Source organism: Saccopteryx leptura, chromosome 4 (genome assembly GCF_036850995.1).
Source record: "Saccopteryx leptura isolate mSacLep1 chromosome 4, mSacLep1_pri_phased_curated, whole genome shotgun sequence".
In the NCBI taxonomy this organism is placed as follows: domain Eukaryota; kingdom Metazoa; phylum Chordata; class Mammalia; order Chiroptera; family Emballonuridae; genus Saccopteryx; species Saccopteryx leptura.
The window spans coordinates 211,811,635-211,823,962 of record NC_089506.1 but is presented as its reverse complement, the minus strand read 5'-3'; the positions used below and the strand labels follow the sequence as shown (position 1 = coordinate 211,823,962).

Below are 12,328 nucleotides of genomic sequence, written 5' to 3'. Positions count from 1 at the left end.
TCAAATTATTTCCTCGGAGATTTTTTTTTTTAAAGAGAGGCTAAACTCTGGGCAGGCTGTGATCTTTAAACAAAAACCAATCCTAATGTAGCAGAGGCACAACCAAATGACACAGAAAATCTATCAGTACTTTTTGCCCTTTTGTTATTTTCAGAAGAGAAAATTCCCACAATGCAGCAGAAGCTAAATCCCTTCCTTTCAAGACCAGTGGAAACTGAACCAATGAGGAAATTAAATTTCACTGTCATTTCTTTCGACCGATCACCCTTACTAAACTGCAAAATGATCCCAAAGCCATTTTCTCCCAACTCTGTTCTCTAAAAACTAAAAACCATTTTTGTAATTTCTCCATACTCGCTTTTCTTTTTTAAACTCTAACCTAAATCAAGTTCTTGTTCTGAAGTGCTAGAAAAACAGTTCCATTTAGACTTCTCAATTTCCCAATAAAGAACAGCATTTAACTTCAAATACAGACAAAGTACAGGGTATCAAACTATTACCAATTTTGTAGGATGTCCGAATCTCAGCTTCTAATTCCTTCTTCTGCAAACTGGTACTGAGACTACACCAGCCCTTGGTGTTGGGAGCAAAGCAGGCAGGGAGGTTATCTTCTCCCTCACTCAGCGAGAAACTTCCATGGATCTGTTTGTGGGTCAGACCCCTAGCCTACATCACCCCAACCTTTATCAGCCAGAGAGGTAGGTGACATCTATATTTTCCCACACAATTAATCAGTAATAATTGTTGCCACAACCTGCCATATGCCAGGAACCACAGCAGTCCCAATATACAAACTTAATCAAAGAGAGAAAAAAAGGAAAAACTCTAGAAAGAAAAAAACACAAACCATTTTATAGATGAGACAACCCTCCCCTCACCCAGCCAAAGCTCAAATGTAAAGTCACAGGCCCCACGTCACAGAGCTGATGAGCTCTAGGAGCCAAGCAAGATTCAGCATCCACTCTGAGCAGAAGCCAGGGCTCAGGGCTCCTTCCTTACTACCACACTGCCCACATCCCATATAAAAAGCTCTGACATTTCCTTCAACTCTGAGTCATGGTTAGAGGGCTCTACTTTTAATCAGGTGACAAACAGTCAAAATATTTTAATCCAAAGGAACTGGGTCAAGCTCTTCTGGTCCATTAATTATCAAAGCAAACTCCAATTATTTGATAGATTTCTATAGTTCCTGAGTGTCATCATTCAGTTTGTAATCAAATACCAAATCCACTTTATTTAAATACTGCACAAGCTTCTCTCTACAGGCTATTATAAAGAACAGTCACTTATTTTTCTTGCTATTTCACTGGATATACTAACTACACAGTTAAAACATGTAATACAGTTTTGATAAGAAAAACCCAATATATTTGGGGGTGTAGTGCAAGGAGAAGTTTTTAAATTATAAAAAAGAATTTGCTTTACAACAGAATTGTATAACCCCATTAAACAGTTACAACTGTTAAGAAAAAACGACTCTCTACCGTAAGACACAAGTGAAATTAGAAGACTGGCAAATTAAGAAATTTTCAAACAATAGCAGACGGGACACCTAGAAATAAGAAAGTCAGATTTAATCAAGTGAAATTTTTTGTCACCATTAGATTTTACTATTCTTAGCTATGTATGGTTCAGCTAAACATTCTTTTGATTAATGGAAATGAAACACGGGGGAAAATGTCACATGGGATGCCATCCAAGTCTTTCTAAGGGTAGGTTTAAAAAGAAAGGAATTCGGCTTTCAAAAAGAGTTTTAAAATAGCCTAGCTTCCCAAATTTAGAATGAGAAAACACTCTAAAGGCAGTTTTTCAAAGACAGCAACAGTCATTCTCAAAATCATCTAAGAACCTGGGGGAAAAAAACCACTTTTCCTTTCTTCCATGACTTTCCTGCATGCTTTTCCACATCCAAAGACCTATCAACCAAAATCTGAGTGGGTCACTTCTCTTCTAATCAAAGCTCTTGTTCTGCTCCCACTAGACCAGGGGTCGGAAACCTATGGCTCGCGAGCCAGATGTGGCTCTTTTGATGGCTGCATCTGCTCGTAAACAAATCTTTAATAAAAGAAAATAACGTTAAAAATATAAAACATTCTCATGTATTATAATCCATTCATTTCCTATCGCTCATGTTCATGGTTGCAGGTGGCTGGAGCCAATCACAGCTGTCCTCCGAGACAACACCAAACTTTTATTGGATAATGCGTAACGTACACAGGTCATTGTATGGCTCTCACGGAATTACATTTTAAAATATGTGGCGTTCATGGCTCTCAGCCAAAAAGGTTCCCGACTCCTGTACCAGACCCTGTGCATGGCTCTGTCTTCGCCCTCCTATCAAGGGATCACAGCCCCCATGCAAAGCTGAGTATGCCAAAGCCCCCCAACAAGCGCTGGCAGAAGTTTACACCTTGGCACTAGTGACCTGCTGCAATGTAAGCATGTTCCTGAAAGTTAAGCCTAAGACTGAACTGTGAAAGTGTGGAATCCCCTCCCCCAGTTAACGCAGGGGCTATGGACAAGTACGCCAGACCTGAAGAGCCTGTTAGCCGGGGAAAGGAAGTCTGAGGAGGGAGACACTGGTAGGAAAAGGCCTCAGCGTGAGCTGAAAGAATACCAGGCACACGTGTTGAACCAGAGGGCAGGGCCAGGAGTTTATCAGAGCTTACAAGAGACTGTCTGGGACAGAGGATGGACGTAGATGAGAGCCATGGGATGATCACACCCCCGGAGACAAAACTGTTGTGAGTGGCCAGAATCTCTCCCAAAAATAAGGTGACATGGAAAACTAGCAGGCTCCCCCACTGTCTGGCTCCTTGCTCTGGCCCCACAGAAAGAGGCCCAGGACACAGAGGGCTCACCAGGCTACCCTTGTGTGCTTCTCTTAGCTAAGGGCCCTTGCCCTCCCCAAGGTCTGCCTAAGGTGGTATCCCTCACTCGGACACCCAGCCCTAGGCTTCTGCACACAGGGACATTCAGTGAACATCTGGTATATAAATGAAACCCTCTTAGGGTTGCCTTTCTCCCTCGTGCATTTTGGCAACTGACTTGCATTTTATATTCTTTTTCAAGTTTTGCCTTTAAGTCTTATCTTGTCAACACAATTCTAAGCTACTCAAAGGCATCAATCAGAATCCCTTGTACACTGCTATTGCCTAACAGGTACGTCAGACTGAACTGCAATATACCCAGTAAAGAAACGGAATCACATATTCATTTGATACTTAAATAGTCCATGAAATATTCTTCAAAATTAGTAAGAATTTTTAGAACATAACACACCACTTAAGTTCTTGCAGTTTCAGAATTTCACGGCCATTGTGTTCCTATTTAAAAAATACAATTGAAAATGGAGGCAAAAATCAATAGTATTGATTATATAATTCCTGGCTATATACTCACTGAGTGGGCTACACGATACAGATCTGCCTGCTCATGGGCCTGGATGGATATGTGTACAAGGCTACTGCTGGTTCCAGGACCATTGACAAACAGGTCTCTAGTCCAATCTCTAGTGAATGCTCAGATGAGCATTCCCAGTGAGTCTGGACAACAGGGCACAGCCACCTTCCCTAGTGGACAACACCAGCCGCCAGGCACTGAGCATTTACTTTAGACCAGACGCTTTTCTCATTCCATCTCATTCTAGCCCCCTAACCACCCTTTGACACAGGAATGGTTATCATCTCTATAGATGAGGAAACTGAGGCTCAGAGAGCTGTTACTTGACCAGGGTCATGATACTAGCAAGGGGGGGAAGGGAAACGGCACCCATTTGGCCTGGCCCCAGAGCCAGTGCTTGCACACCACATGCTGTTCAGTCCACACCATGACCTGTGCCGCCACCGCCAAGGTCCACGGAAGCAGCCTGGAAGACCTCTCACAGGCTCTGGCCCAAGCGCCCCTACGGCCCACTAGGCTGGTCCACAGGTGAAAATGCACAGGTGCACGCTTGTATTTCAATAGAAATCAGAATTAGAACAAACAGATCCTAAGATTTGAGGCAATTAGCTTAAATGCACAATCTTCTGAGAAAAAAAAATGAGAACTTTGAAAGATAAATACTGCACACTCACTCATTCCCACAACTATTTCCTGAAGGCCTAGCATGTGCCAGGCACCATTCCCAGCAATAGGAGCATGGCTGTAAAAAGCTCTCACAGGCTCTTGAGAGCTGCTCATCTCCAAGTTTCACTGGAAGGTGAGGACTTGGAAGGCAGAAGATGACCAAGAAGGATATACTATGTGAGCCACTGGAGTCGATGAAAAGCAAAATGACAAGCAAGGGAACAAAACAATCACCTTAAGTTAACTCAGTTTTTGTTAAAACTTACCTGATTTTAAATTAAGCAGTATGTAAAAGTGTTACAGAGGAACAAAACACGCAGACAGAGGGGCTCTCTATGAGCTTGGAAGTGGCCCCAGACTCTGCACAGCTCCTCCTGTGGTTCACTGGGCTCAAGGGCTTATCACCCCTGTTCCCTAAGCTTGAGGGTCAGCAGTCAGATCAGCATATAGTAGGCGCTCAAAAAACCCTGAACTGCTGCTGTTCGACTGATACTATCCTCAAAGTTTTCAGAGCATCTAAACTAGGGCAACCCTGGCAGCCAAGTGTTCCCAATGGATCCTCAGAGCACTAGTCCCACATTTCATTAGGGCCCCACACTGTGGCCCAAGGGCCACAAGGTAGATTTGATGCACACAGCCATATTCATTTCTGCAGTGCTGTCCAGGGCAGCTTTCATGCTAAAATGGCAATGTTGCGTAGCTGTAACAGAGACCATTGGGCCCGCAGAGCCAAAACTAGGTCCTCAGGCTCTTCTTTTTTTCCAACTTTTTTTTTCTTTTTATTGATTTTAGAGAGAGGGGAAGGGTGTGAGGAAAGGAAGGAAAGAGAAACAGTGATTTGTTGTTTCACCCATTTATACCTTCTTGTATGTGCCCTGACTAGGGATGGAACTCACAGCCTTGACGTATCGGGACCATGTTCTAACCAACTGAGCTAACTGGCCAGAACTGTCTGTCCTCTGGCTCTTTACCAAAGTTTGCCCACGCATGTACTACATTAAAAAGGTTTGGGAATGATGCTACAGCCCCTGAAACTACTAGCTCATCAGGACACGATGGTTCTGGGAAGGGCGCACTTAAGTTCCCTGGCTAGTCTCAACTTTGAGAAACACCTCCTTCCATGCCCTCTAGTTTCTTGGACTATATTCCAAGTGCTGGTATGAATAAGATAAAGAGGTGGTGTCCTGACTGTTACCCCAAGAACTGAACTGGCTTAAAGCAAGCTTTCCTAACCTTGCTTTACCCAATAGCTACATTTTATCTTAATAAGGGAAGGCGTACTTTGGCAAAAATCATTTAACTATTTTGTTGTCAAACACACTAAATAAAAATACAAAGTTGGCACTTATGTAGCCCCACGTAATAACATACTTTGTCACAGAACCACAATGACCCAAGTCAGGAGTTGTAAAAACACTGGCTAACAATCTAAGAATCAACTTCCGACTGTAGGATTAAGCCTCAGTCCCTTTATAACTCATTTTCAATTATGTTTAAGAATTACAGAATCAAATCCAAATGTCAAACAGGAATTATTCCCAACCTTTTGATCAACTGCCAAGGCACCTTGGTGGCATTCATACTCATCCACCACCACCCCTGAGGGACTTGAAACGGAACCACTGTTCTTACCCCCCCTTATCCAAAAGCCCCTACTTTTCTAACAAGTAAAAGCAAAGCAAAGGCATGACAAGCCTTAGAAATCTCTACAAAACTTACATTTCCTATTTAACTAGAACTTATTTAGGAAATGAAATGATTTGACTGGGTCTCAATTATTTGCTGCAATGGCACAAAGCATAAGATCCCACAGTGTAAGCCTGGAATGATACCCTGTAGCCGCCAGAACCAGAGGCAAGGGGGAGTCCCTGCCCTGAGCCTCGGCCAGGAAGAACACACCCCTGCTCCCCCCAGAGTGGTTACAAACTTTCCCCACAGGGATTTAATTCACTTGCTGGAGTTAGGCTATTAAAATTTGCCAAGTACTGCAGTCTCCTGGGTCCGTGATTTAAGCAAATTCCATGTTTATAGGTGTAGATTTATAAAATGAACAGACTGTGTAGATCTATTTAATGATCTAGGCTAGGTTCTCGCTTTGACCTATGTTACTTTGGGCAGTATAACATCTCCCCTTCCTACCTCATGGATCCCTTGAGGACCAAACTGAGGTGTCAGAGAGGTACTCTGATACGTAAAGCACTGCACATACAAAAAAGATCATTTTGTTGTAAAAGATTTTTTTGGTTGATAGCCATATTTACCACAAGCTTTCTTTAAATACAGTTTTCTATTGCATTTACAGAGATTCACATTATGAAATGTAATCACAAATGCTTGGGGACACTTATACAAATGAAATTATACCTATCTTCAATTTTTAGAAGGTAGCCTTATTAAACTTTTTAAATAAAGCCTATTTGTTGTATGTAAATTTGGCCTCAATTATGCTGACAAAAAAAAGTCTAATGCTTGCCTGGATATTTCTTTCTTCTACACTATTAAATCATGAACTCCTGCTGTTGAAATACTAATATGCTGTTACAATTTGGACATATTAAATAAAGAAATTTATTATTAAATAAACACATAACTAACTATATACTAGTAACACAAAGTCCTACTTTTTATAAAGGGTGCCAAGTAAAGGAAGACTACACTTATGACAAAACTATAGTACAAGCCTTCAATGTAAAAGAAGACAATGCCACTCTCAACATCTTGGTATATCATCAAATTCTGTGCCACTCCAGAGCTGAGGTTTGGATGGAGTGGAAAGCACTGTTTTTCTTTTCCTTTAAAAAAAATTATTTCTTGAATTTAGACAGAGGAAAGAGAGAGAAAGGCAAAGGGAAAGCATCAATTCATAGCTGCTTCTCATATGTGCCTTGACCGAGCAAGCCCACGGTTTCGAACTGGCGACCTAAGTGTTCTAGGTCGACACTTTATCCTCTGTGCCACCACAGGTCAGGCAAAAAGTACTGTCTTTCCTTCTTCCTTTTGCTGCCTTCCTTTGGGGCACATTCTCTATTTCTGCATCACCTCTGCATGCTCTCCTCCAGAGCTTTTCCTGACCTCTCCTGCCTGTCACTGGTGGCAATGGCATTATCACCGGGAGATGCTGCCTTACTTCACTGTGGCGTGTTTCATGCACATCCATGCTTCCCCTGCTAGACTGCAAGGGCCCGGTGGGCAGCCCTTTGGTTAGCACGCTCCCAAACAGCAGGGGTTCTTTCTCCTGGCCAACCACCAGCCTCATCTACCAGACTCCATTGATTCCACAGGCTGGTCCCCATAGACATGCACTGCATCACAGCAGACCAAGCAGCTCTCTCTTTTCTCCGGCCTCCTCCCAATCCCCCTAACCCCTCAGCTCTTCTCATGCACAAAACACCCCTCCCTCAAATTTTATCACAGGAGCACACCTTGCTCCAACTTGCCCCAATTTTCTCCTAGAAGCCTCAAACACACATTTCCTCACTTAAATAAGGTTGAGTCTCTCAAGAAGGTTATTCCCAGGTCTCTTCCCACTTTCCTGTCTAACCAATGCCTTCACTCCTTTGAATGTATGTAATGTAATTCAATTAGTCTATATCCTCAAACTCTTAGACTAGTTGTTACAGGAGACAAGGTTGCATCTTGTTTCACATACTTGATGATGCGTTCCCTGGCCCCCACACAAACACATCCTTTTCACGATAACATGATATAATCAATGTATAACATGATGTGATAAAAGTGTAAATTTTATTCTTTGGATTACTTAAATCAGAGCTTTTAAAAACTGACCTTGTTACACATTCGAAAATGTAAAGCAGCCCACTCCCATACCATGTGAGGATCAAAATTAGAAAAGTGGGGGAAAAGTGGACAAGAATGGAAAATCTCTTCTGATAAACTTTGTGATTAGCAGCACACCACATAGCTGACCATCCAAGTAACAAAACTACCCCAAAGACCATCCTTTGGACTCTATCTTGGAAACAGCTGGATGTACACAGTAAGACAAGCCTTTTTGTTAAGTCTAGTGTTATTAATTTCTTCCTCTGCATAAAACAAAATCTGCAATAACCTCCTTCAACAATAGCAAAGCTACAAAGTTCCTCAAAAAGTTACCAGTTTCAGAGAACAAGCTTCAAAGATAAACTTGCCTGGTATGATATACATTTCATATAATTCAAGACTTTTCACTCAGACATGGCAATATTAATGAAGCAGAGGAGAGCTGTTCTGTAGTAAAAGGGCATTTAAATCACAGCTGTTTCCACATTTCTTACTTCAGACAAGCTGATTTTACAAAATATCAAACTCAACTCTGTATCAATTTCAACCGAGTATTATTAAAGATCTTTCTTTATATTCCATGAGACTCATTCACTCCTTCCCACTGTTTAAGTTTCATTTTAACCAGACAAGAATCTCCTTATGACAGATTTTTAAAAATTGTTTCTCACATCTATATAACTAATATTCTAGAAATTGTATTAAAATCAAAGTCACAAAGTTTTGTTTCAACAGTACAGATAGATTTTTAGACCACTAGTACAAATATGCTCGTGGCCAGTCACAAATATTTGCAGAAGCTGAACAGCTGTGCCTATTGCAAATCTGACGGGATTGCTGCAGCAATGTAATTCAATTTAGACCCATTCATTATAAGCTGATTTTCAGATGCTGCTACTGCAAGACCATACTGGAGAAATGCAAGCTGCACTGAAGACAAAACTGTTCCCAAGCAGCGACAAGTTTTTACTGCAAAGAGTCCTAAAAGAGGAAATACAACTAGTTCATAATGCTATCATGAAGCAGCCTAGAAGGACCCAGAACTTTTACATGAACAAAAAACTAAAGTACTTCTCTTAGGCAACTGATGTGATTACCTAAGAAAGTTCTCAAGGAAGCTGTTTAATAAGTTATTTATTCAGTAACTTGCTAAAATAATTTTTGAAAAGTCGTAATTTCTGTATTCCTTAACATAATGTTTGTACATTTACACTGTTAATGCAACATGAGCTCAAATGGCGATTGCAGCCCAAAAGAATCTATTTCACTTTCTTTTAAAGTTATACTTCTGAGAAATTAAACACACCATAGCAACTTTTAGAACATCTTGCTAACAAAGTTTGGGGTTCTGAAAAATGGAATGATTCAGGTGATCATACAACAAGAGTTTTCAAAATACTCCAAGAAACTTCTAAGTTGTAACGCACAGGCTGGCCACTGCGTTGTGAATGTGTCACCAACTCAAAAAACAGTCGGGGTACCCTTTCCGCTGCACTTTTTCCTTCTCTAGCCATCAAACTTACCCTCCGCTGTCACCCCTCCAGATAGCCACGCGTGTGTTGACACGAGGCAGAGGAAGGCGTATGGAATCACCACGCAAAATAAACACGCTCCACTTTACTTTTTCTCCCTGGAGGTACCACTCGGTTTCCACGCAAGGAGCTCGCCAATTCCGGGAAACCGGGGTGCACTCGGGCATGTGTTCCCTACTCAGGCCCCACAACAGTCTCCCACAAACTTCCCCCTCTCCGGCGGGGCTCCCAGGGAAGGAGCTGCGCCGGCCTCCACTTCGGGGGGGTGCTCCGCAGGCCCGCCGCCGGGCTCGGCCCTCCCGGGGGCACTCAACCTTCGGGGAGATCTGACAGCGCCCCCCAAGGCCCGCGCCCCCCGCCCGGCCCTCTCCTCACCTGTGCTGTCATTCGCCGAGAAGCCGGGCGAGCTGAGTTTGGCTCTTTTGGGGTTGGGCGGTCCGTCCAACAAGTTCTCAGCCATTTTCACCTGCTCGTGAAACCAGCCCCGAGAGCGGACCGCGGGGCCGGCGAGGGCTCCGGAGCGGGGGTCGGCGCCGGCCCCGGCCGGCTGCGAGGGGAGAGGAGCGGGCGCGAGCGGCGAGCCGCGAGCGAGCGCCGAGGGAGAGGGAGGGCGCAGGGCCGGGTGGGGGAGGCGGCGGCCAAATCTCAGCCACAGCAACAGCGCCCCGCAGCGCTCACCGCCCGCCCCCGTCCGCCGCCGCCGCCGCCGGCCGCGGCCCCCTCATCCCCTGCCCGCCCCCCGAGCGCGACACTCCGCGGCGGGGGCGCCCCGGCGGCCCGGCCGCCCCCCCGGGCCCGGCTGGCAGTGACGGTGCCCGGCCAGCCGGCTTAGGCAGTCCCCGGGAACATGGTGTCGCCGCCGCCTCGCTATCCCCCCCCCTCCGCGCCCCACTTAATTAATTCGCTCGCAGCCCGACGACCGGGGGGCTCCGGGCTCCGCTCCCCGCCCGCGGCCCGCCGCCGCCGCCGCCGTAAGAAAAAACAATGAGCGAAGCGGAGCCGCCGCCGCCGCGCCCCCCCCACCCCCCGTTCCGCCGCCGCCGCCGCCGCCGCCGCCGCTGCCGCCGCCGCGGCTCCGGGAGGCCGAGCCGAGAGGGGAGCGGGGCCGCCGGAGCGGGCGCCGAGGGCCGGGCGGAGCGGGACGGCCGGGCGGAGCGGGGTGCGCGGGCGGTTGTGGGGCCCGGGACCGGCAGGGCCGAGTAGATCGCGCTCGAAGCCCCGGTCGGGTCCGCGACAAGATGGCGGCTGTTGATTCCTCAATTAAAAAAAAAAAGAAAGTTTTTTTTCTTCTCTTTCCAGAGCCTGAACGGGGAGGGGGAGGGGGCGGGGCACGCCGGTGCGTCACCCCCCCGTAGCGTCACCACGCACGGCCCCCGACCCGCCCCCTCCACCTGCGCTGTCCGCGGCGGAAAGAGCCGAGCGTGCTCGGGCAGAAAGGCCGAAGGCGCTGCCGCGGTGTGAGGCGGCCAGACAGCGAGGCTGCGGGGCGGCGGCTGGGCCTGCGGGACCCTCGGTCCCCGGCCCGGCATCCACCTTTGTTCCGACTGCGACTGGGCTGCGGGGCCCGTGAAGGGCCGGGGACGGCCTCCGGGCCGCGGAGCGGACCCCCAGGTGTGGAGTCGGCGCCGCCAGGCCCGTCGGTCCCTCTCGTGGGGGTGAGACTGCCTGGTCCTGGCATCTCACTTCCCTGCCCGCGACGTCCGGGACGACCCGAAGGAGACCTAGTCTCTTTCCCACGCCAGATGCCAGAGATGTGTCGTTTTCTGTGCAGGTTACAGACCACCCTCGGGTGTGCCTGCGAGCTTGTGCAGATGGGGAAACTGAGGCAGGAAGCGGCAGTGCCATGATTCGAACAGCCCCCACCCCAAGAGTGAAGTGAGGGGGACGCAAGACTCCCGAGCACCTGTTCACCAGCCCAAGGAGACGGGGTCCCCAGGGCCGACACCCTCCCCTGTAGGGGAGGTGGGGAATGCTGGCCCACCCGGGGCGGGCACGGCCAGCCTGCGCTGGGTCCTGAAGGCCCTTGACGTCGGGGCTTAGGGCCCCGAGAACCGCTCGGGAACTCCGCAGGTGCTCCGCACAGACGTGATGCTCCCGGGAAACCGGCTCCTGTGGCCACTCCCCGCGGGACAATTCCACGAAAATAAAGTGTTCGCATCTCTGTTTTCTCAGCTCCTCAAATCTTGCCAGCGCCTCATCCCGAAGTCTTGATCTGAAAGGTATCACCAGCAACTGGGTTTTTCAGCCAGAAACCTGAGCCAGGGCAGCCTCCTCCCTCTTTCTCCACCCACCACGAATCCAGTCTCCCTCACCTTTACCTGGGGAAGTGGCTCTTCCTTCCCATCCCACTGCTCCGGAGGCGTCTAGCATCATCCGGTGACTACAGTGGCAGCTTACCACTTTGATGTCTTTTGTGCTCCACATTTCTCCCTACAGAGCACCAGTTACAACTTCCTGAAAAAGAGAACTGTTTAAAACAGATAGCTCCTGCACATGTAATATATATGCATACGTACATACCATATATATTCTCCTTAAAAAAAAAAAAACATGTACAGCCTGTTTAAAATACAGGGTGGGGCAAAAGTAAGTTTATGGTTGTGAGTACGTGAATCAGAGTTTATTCTTATATTATTATTGTATTATTTTCCATACAAACAACTGTAAACCTACTTTTGCCCCACCCTGTATATATAGAGGAGAGATTGTCTTCAGGTGCCACGACTGTGGATCTTTCTACTTTTTTCTCTTTATATTGCTCAAAATCTTGTACTGCCCCCACCCCTTCTTTGCATCTATCCCTACACTTTCTATCTCTCATTCCACCATCTCCTCCCCATACTGAGTGAGCCACTAGGAAATTCTCATCATTCAGGCCTTTATATATTCTTGCAAATGCTGTCCTTATTATGAGAATACATATGCCTGACAAACTGTAACTCCAAGAC

General features: G+C 46.8%; 1 protein-coding gene across 2 annotated transcripts in view; it reads right to left on the bottom strand.

Moving 5' to 3' along the window:
* CREBBP (CREB binding protein) overlaps positions 1 to 10,671 on the bottom strand; it is a 156,696-nt gene extending 146,025 nt beyond the window's left edge. For both annotated transcript variants that reach the window (XM_066382707.1, XM_066382708.1), the window contains exon 1: positions 9,756 to 10,671. In XM_066382707.1, coding sequence (XP_066238804.1) covers positions 9,756 to 9,840 — 85 coding nt within the window. In that variant the 5' untranslated portion in view covers positions 9,841 to 10,671. The remainder of the gene's footprint in view (positions 1 to 9,755) is intronic.
* Positions 10,672 to 12,328: the final 1,657 nt, after the last annotated feature.